An 8,003-nucleotide genomic window follows, 5' to 3' on the forward strand; every position below is an offset into this window, starting at 1 on the left:
ATCAGACACTTTCAATTTGTAAGCTAAATTCTTTCTTCGGCATAGATTTTCTTTTGATTATTTCATTCTCTCAATTCTTTCTAATTATCTGTCCTCGAATTTATGGTAGGCCTCTAGCTTCCATGACTCAGTCTTTGTCTTGTTCTTGTCATTTTCTCTGTTTATTCACTGAAGTGGGAGAATCCCTAACTCAGTCTTCCAGTTCACTCATTTGATCTTCATCCAAGACTGTCTGCACCTCCATCTATTTGCTGAAATATTTTTTATTACAGCAATCATGCTTTTAATTTCCAAGAACTCTGCTGCTTTTTTCTTTGTGTGTGTGTGTGTGTGTGTGTGTGTGTGTGTGTGTGTGTGTGTGTAGAAGAACTGGGGTGTAGGTCAGAGGTGAGAGGATTCACCAGAGACAGACTGGGGAGCAGAACAGGCAAATCCACTGAAATAAACTGCTGAGGGGAGCAGCAGGAGAGCCAGGAGAGGTCTGCTGCACCATGTGGGTTATCTCCCTGAGAGGGGATCAAACTCTTGCTGCAGTGGCTACGGATTGCTACATAGTCCTGAGACTTAACCTCTTTCACCACCAGGGAGGCCCAAACTCTGCCTTTATTTTATTTTTTTTAATAGAATGATTTTTATTTCTATAGAAACAAATCTTCTTGAATTCCTCTGTGTATACCAACTGTTACATTTTTTATGTTCTTTTCTTCCCCAGTTCACTGTTTCATCAGGAGATTGTTGATTTGTTCATTGAGTTTGATGACTCTTCCCCTGATTTTCTTCAATTGTTTCATGCTTTTTAATGGTCTGTTCTCATTTTTACATAAGGGTCTCTAGCATTTAGAATTAGTAATGTGGATACAGTTCCCCAGGGCTAGCAGAACCCTTGCTTTCTGAGGAATAAATGGAGATTGGTTACATTGACTCCAACTCCATTGTCTTGAGGGCTAGAGGATCTGGCTAGTGGCCACTTTTCTGGGGAGTCTCTTGTATCATGACTTCCATTTTATTCAGTTAACAGTAGCTTTAATTAAAAATTTCACTTGGGGAAAAAATTCACAGCTAGCCATTTCTAAAGGAGAAAATGGGTACAGATGTTTACAGCTCCTGAATTAATTGCAGCTCATATTCCCCCTATCCCTGCTGTCCCTGAACTTGGGGTTACCTGGAGTTCTAATTAGAAGGGTCATTTTTTTGGAAAGCCTCTATTTCTGTTTCCATGGGATTAGAGTTGTCTTTGTTCTGTCATGCTTTTATTAATCTGATCACATCTGCTTTATGTCTTCCTCAAATCATCTCTGTTTTGATAATATCCAGCCCAGATTTCCCGTACTGCTTTCAAGTGATTACTTTTTTCTTCTATTTTTTAAAAATTGAGGTATCATTTGCATACCGTGAAATACATAAATAGTAAGTGTATATTCCTACTTTCAAATTCTCCCAATAAATCATATTTAGCACTTACTTGTCTGTCTTCCCACCGGACTCTTAAGTTGAACGAGGTCATAGAGTACGCACGTTAACCAGTTATTCCTATCCCTGGCGAAACTCCTTGCATCTGTAAAGTGTTCCACATATTCACAGAAAAAGGAAGGAATAGGGCTTCCCTGGTGACAAAAGGGGTAAGTCTCAGCACTATGAAGCTGCAGCACAAACTCAATCCCCGACCAGGGAGCTGACCCACATGGTGCAGCAGACCTCTCCTGTCTTGCCACTGTTCCCCTCAGCAGTGTATTTCAGTATATCTGCCTGTTCTGCTCCCCACTCTGTCTCTGGTGAATCCTCTCACCCCTCACACCTCTGGCCTACACCCCCAGCTTTTGCATGCATGAATAAATAAAACAAATCTTAAAAAAAGAAAAAGGAAGGAATAGAGCCAGTTACTGTCAGTCCTAGGTTGCCAGTGGGTGTTAGTATTCCACTCATCTATGCATCTTCAGTGTATGCTGATGTAGAAAAACTACAGATTAGTCATCTCCCTATGTGTCTCATTTCCTGTTCATTCAAAAGCTTGGTGGTTCCTAGGTGATGTATCCCCCGTGTCTGTCTCCCACACTGGCAGTCTCCAGGACTCAGATGACACCCCCCCCTCATTGTACTGACTTGCTCACGTGGTTGTTTTAAAATGGATATGAGTGAGAAACTTTGAATGAGTGCCAAAATGTGCAATGACAAAGGAAGCATGTATTAGCCAGTTCAAAAGATTTCCTATGCTTTGATTTTCTTTGGCAGGTTTGTGGGAGACACCCTAAGTACTCTTGGGTCATTTTTAAATCAAATTACTCCTTCTCATCATCGTTGTTACTTCTTAAATACAATTTGCCAGTACCTGCCATAAAATCAGACTGACAAGTCACAAACCTTAGGTGCTCACAAGAAGCACAGGTTGTCACACATCATCAAGCCACCTGACCTGCCCAGACAGGCCATCTCTCCATATTGGCCAGTTTCCCAACTCACCCTCTGCTGACAGAATTCCTCTTTCCTGGGTCCCTCTCCTTCATAGCCCTGCTCTGTGCTACCTAGACTTTGGGTTCAAGTGACTTAAAATGATCCAAAATGTCGAAAGCAATTAGAATGACTGACTCCCATCATCCAGAGGTTTCATAGACTTAAGATGACCAAACTTAAAGCCACTGGCCTCCAGCTTCTTTCTCCCAGCTCTGCTGGGTCCACTCTGGGGGTTTTTCCCTCCCGGTGATATACACCTGTGGCTGTAGCAATTTATATAGCCTCTCAGCTTCAAATCCCCTGGGCAGAGAAAGCTTCTCTTCCCTAAGAGTTACACAAAAACCTAGTTATCCCTGGGGACAGGTGTCCATAGTTAAATCAACCACACCACTGAACTGATAGTAGGATCAGGGCCACCGAGGGTGTGGGGTCAGCCTCGCCCAAGCCCCAGAGACTGAGCTGGGGAGGAGTGGTTTCTGATGGAAACACAGAGAGATGTTTACTCAGAAGATTAAATAGAAGGTGCTGGTAAGACCAAAATTTGTGGCACGCTGGCGATTCAGAATCATTCCCTTCTCTATCTAACTAATACACATTTTCACAAGTCATAGCTGATTGTAGCTAGATTTTTTTTTTTTACAAGAAGGCAATTTATTTTAACAGAAAATAATTTGAAGAGTCCTGTTCACAGACGGCGACCACGGCGACCCCCCTTCCTGCGGGTGCTATCAGAGGGGATGGGGTTGACATCCTCAATCCGCCCAATTTTCATTCCTGAGCGGGCAAGGGCTCTGAGGGCTAACTGTGCCCCAGGTCCAGGAGTCTTGGTCCGATTTCCTCCTGTAGCCCGGAGTTTGATGCGGAGGGCAGTGATGCCCAGTTCCTTGCACCTCTGTGCCACATCCTGGGCTGCCAACATAGCAGCATATGGCGAGGATTCATCTCGGTCAGCCTTCACCTTCATCCCACCGGTTACACGGCAGATGGTTTCCTTGCCAGAGATATCAGTGACGTGGACGAAAGTGTCATTGAAGGATGCAAAGATGTGGCAGACACCAAATACGTTTTCTCCTTCAGCCACCTGAGGTCCGAGGCTGATCACCTGTTCTTCCTTCTTTTCCTTCCCCTTGCGAGGTGCCATTTCTGCGCGTCTTCTCCAGACTCCGCCACCGGAAAGCGCTAGATGTTTTTTAGCTCCCTCTCCCTGCAGCATTCTAGAGCATTCTCTCATCACTCTGGGTAACTTCTTTTATTCTGGTGTTATTGTTTTAAACTACATCTACCTCAAGAGCTATTTACACCCCAAACTAACTACAAACCCTGGAAATTGTCGGACCAGTGTTGCAGCAAATGGATCTTTTCCCATGCAGCCTGAGATCAAACACTTATGAGACCCTCAACTTTTATATAACTCAAGTATAGAACCTTAAAAGCATACCCATTATATTTTATGTCCTTAGATTTAATCCATTGCATCTACCCTCTGGTCTTTCAGAGCATGATGACTCCAAAATGTACTATAAATGGCTTTCTGGAGACCAAATCTCCACCTCACCCAGGAGTTAAGAACCTGAAATGGCCTCTGACTACCGACCAGGACCTCTCTAGGGTGGTCTAAAGGGGAGATACTAGCCAAGGAGATTCCCCAGCTTTCTTAAACCACACGCTGCATTTGGAGTCTTTGCAAAGATGTAAGAAGCACTACCTAATTTTTAGAAGTATCGTTGTTAGAAGTTTTCTAGAAGAGTTTTGGTCTGATTAAAAGAAAGTTTTATGGGATCTCAGAAGAGGGAGACACACTTCCAGTTGCCATGTTCAGGGTCCCCATTGCATTGAATTTTCTTTAAAAATTGCCAGAAATGGGTCTCCCTGCTGGCACAAGGGGTGAAGTCTCAGCACTATGAAGCTATCTGCAGCCACTGCAGCACGAGTTCAATCCCTGGCCAGGGAGCTAACTACATGGCGCGGCAGACCTCTCCCGTCTCGCCCACTACTCCCCTCAACAGTGGATTTCAGTAGATCCACCTGTTCTGCTCCCCACTCTGGTGAATCCTTGCACCCCCTGCACCTCTGGCCTATGTCCCAGCTCCTGTATGCATAAATAAATAGAATAAATCTTTAAAAAAAAAAGGAAAAGAAAAGAAATTGCCAGAAATGTGGATGCCCTGCAGCACACAAACACCAACGTCCTGCCCCACACGAACAACACGGCTCTGCCCAGCAGTACCTGCTTGGCTGCAATGGAGTCCCAGAAGACTGGAGTCCAGGAGACCTGCCCCTATACCACTACCTGCGGCCTCCTCAGCGTGTAGGATGTTTTACTACAGAATAATTATAAAGAAGAAAAGGACTTGGCATAAACATAAAAATTAATTTGTTAAAACTCACATGTGTGCTCCCTCACTCAGGAACCTCAACTGAGCATCAGCATAAGTAACCTTAATTGTAAACAGCCATTCCTGGAGCCACCCCTTCCAGACCCAGGAGTTATTTCTCCACATCTCTTGCCCAGCTTTCTTTCAGTAAGAGGGGACAGTTGGGACCTCCCTGGTGGTGCAAGGGTTTAAGTCTGTGAAGCTGTGAAGCTTCACTGTGAAGCTATCCACAGCCACTGCAGCACAAGTTGGATCCCCGGCCAGGGAGCAACTCACATGGCGCAGCAGACCTCTCCTGATTCGCCCGCTGTTCCCCTCAGCAGTGTACTTCAGTTGATCTGCCTGTTCTGTTCCCCACTCTGTCTCTGGTGAATCCTCTTACCTCCCACACCTCTGGCCTGTACCCCAGTTCTTGTATGCATAAATAAATAGTCTTTACAAAAAAAAAGAGGTGACAGCTTCTGACTACTGGGAAATGTTCTCTTTGTGGTACTGCTGACATCGAGGTAGATGCTTCAAAGTGTAGGGAAGATTGAGAACTAAAAGTAACAGAAAAGATAGAAGACATTAATCTATTCAAACCCTTTTCTCTATACTCAGAATGTGACAGACTCTTGCCTGATGAAGTGTTATATCCCAATAGTCTGTGTTCATTTTCTGTTTTTCTTTATGTTTAACTGTGACTCCAGGAAGTTCTTACAAATTTGCAGTTTTTACAATTGCTCATGTCAGCTGAGGAATATTTAGTAACATTAACAATTCATATTCATTTAAAAGTTGTGAATATTTAGCTCTAATCCATATAAAGTATATCAGCTCTTTCTGTCAGCAACTAAATCAATATGAAAGTCTAGATTTGTGAATAGTTTTACTTTTATGAAAATATTTCATAAGATTTAATCAAGTCTTTATTTTTTTTTAAAGATTTTATTTATTTATACAAGCACTGGGTACAGTCAGAAGCGCAGGAGGGTAGGAGAATTCACCAGAGCCAGAGCAGGGAACAGAACAGGTAAACTGACGAAATACACTGCTGAGGGGAGCAGTGGGCTGCAGGAGAGGTCTGCCATGCCATGTGGGACACTTGCTGGCGGCCGGGGATCCAACTGGCGCTGCAGAGGCTGTGGGCAGCTTCGCAGCCCAGTGCTCAACTGCTGCGCCACCAGGGGAGGCCTTATTTGGATTTAAAGAGTTGATATTAATTAATCATAATTTGTATTCTATTCTTAACAGAGGATTTGGACATTTAGAAGCTAGCTTACTGAAAATGTATAAATTAACTTAAAACTTTTATTTTGATTAACTGCATTTGATCAGACATATTCAAATTTCATACCTGGGGAACACAATTACATTTTGTTTTCAATCCTGCAGAATTAAGCTGTTTTTGTTTTGTAAAGAAAGTCTTATTGCGTTCATATTAGAGAAGCAGAATTGAGTTTTCGCAGAAACCATATGACTTAAAAATCCTAAAATATATACTACCTGGTCCTTCATAGAAAAAGCTTGCCAATCTCTGCTGTAAGTGAATATTGCTAATGGAATACAAATTGTGTGAAACTCTTTAATTTATCAACACAGTTTTCCTGAAATGAATATTTTAAAAAAGCAGTTTATGGATATATAGATCTTATAAATGATACGTGTCTTCATTTTATTACTCATCCTCACATCATTGCTTTCTCAACAGAACACCCAGACAAGTACAATAATAATTAAATTCAGTCCTCTTTAATAGCCTGCCAATTTTCCACCATATAAAAGTCAGCACTTTCTGGCTTTTCACCTGTTTTTCAATACAAGCTTGGCTTCTTCGTGCTTCAGGCTCTGCAAATAAAGGGACAGTTCTGCTGAAAGCTCCGTGTCCTCTGCACCAAGGCTGAGCCTGGCTGCTGGTCCTTGGGACACGGGCCCCTGTGTCGTGAGGGGAGTTTGTGCAGAGGGCAAGTATCAGAACAGTGGTGACACACTTCACCCTGCGCCCTGCTTCAGGCGTGGGGGTCATAAGGACATCTGGACAGGCCCAGTGCCCGGAAGGACTCCACTTTCCTTCTGTCACCGACCACGTAGAACAAACTTTGACCCTTCAAGTCCCTGAGAGCATCCAGGCCAGATGTGTGGGAGGCTCTGAGAAGGGCTGCTGAGGCATTATCAGCCCAGACAGTTCTCCTGCCCACACCAGCAGCCCTGTGTTTCCCCAACAGCTGTGATCTTGCAGCTACTTACTGCCTGCACTTTGCTCCGCCTGCCCCAGTAGAGCCCACATGCCAGCCAGAGTGACTGGTGCCCATGGCAGCTGTGCCTCTCAAAATGTCAGGCTGGAGCTCATCCCTCTCTGTGGCTGGGTCTGGCAAACATTTCCAAAATATCGACAAAACATTCCAGACTGTTTGCCATCTCTAGCAAATAAAAAAAATACAAGAGGCTCAGTTAAATTTGAATTTCAGGTATCAAGTGTTGCAGTATCGGTATCTTCCAGGCAACAAAAATGGCTAAGCACATCCCATTCTATATTATTACATGGGGATAACTTTTACTAAAAGAGTGTTCCTTGTTTAGCTTGTATTTTATCTGACAACACTAATTCCAGGTCACCTCATCATCCCCAGATGGGTCTTTTCTACGCTGTAGTGTCAAGACTATGGAAAAGATCTTCTACACATGTCTCCCAGCTGCTGACATTCTCGTCATACTAACAGAGGATGGAGCTTTTTATTTTGCCATCCATTGCACATTTGATCTAGGAGGCTAGACTGACAATGAGGAGCTGGGAGAAAGATGAATGGCCTATGGCGCAGAAGTCACATTGCACCTTCTCTGTGTCAGGTACTTTCTTTCTTTAAAGATTTATTTATTTATTTATTTATTTATTTGTTTGTTTGTTTGTTTGTTTATTTATTTATTTCTACAAGCACTGGGTACAGTCAGAAGCGCAGGAGGTTGAGAGAATTCACCAGAGCCAGAGCAGGGAACAGAACAGGCAGACTGACAAAATACACTACTGAGGGGAGCAGCGGGCTGCAGGAGAGGTCTATGCGTCATGTGGGACCCTCGCTGGCAGCTGGGGATCCAACCGGCGCTGCAGAGGCTGCGCCACCAGGGGAGGCCCTGTGTCAGGTACTTTCTAAGCACCTCACATACTTTTACTCATTTCATCCTCACCACCCTTTATAGACACTC

General features: G+C 43.7%; 1 protein-coding gene across 1 annotated transcript; it reads right to left on the minus strand.

Annotated features, from left to right (window-relative positions):
- Positions 1-3,101: 3,101 nt before the first annotated feature.
- Positions 3,102-3,619, minus strand: LOC119231787 (40S ribosomal protein S14-like). The gene has a single exon (XM_037493555.2). The coding sequence runs from the start codon at positions 3,587-3,589 to the stop codon at positions 3,134-3,136; it is 456 nt and encodes a 151-aa protein (XP_037349452.1). The 5' UTR covers positions 3,590-3,619; the 3' UTR covers positions 3,102-3,133.
- Between the last annotated feature and the right edge of the window lie 4,384 nt (positions 3,620-8,003).

The sequence above is a fragment of the Talpa occidentalis genome, unplaced genomic scaffold (assembly GCF_014898055.3).
Source record: "Talpa occidentalis isolate TD23 unplaced genomic scaffold, MPIMG_talOcc4v2.1 talOcc4.7, whole genome shotgun sequence".
NCBI classification, from domain to species: domain Eukaryota; kingdom Metazoa; phylum Chordata; class Mammalia; order Eulipotyphla; family Talpidae; genus Talpa; species Talpa occidentalis.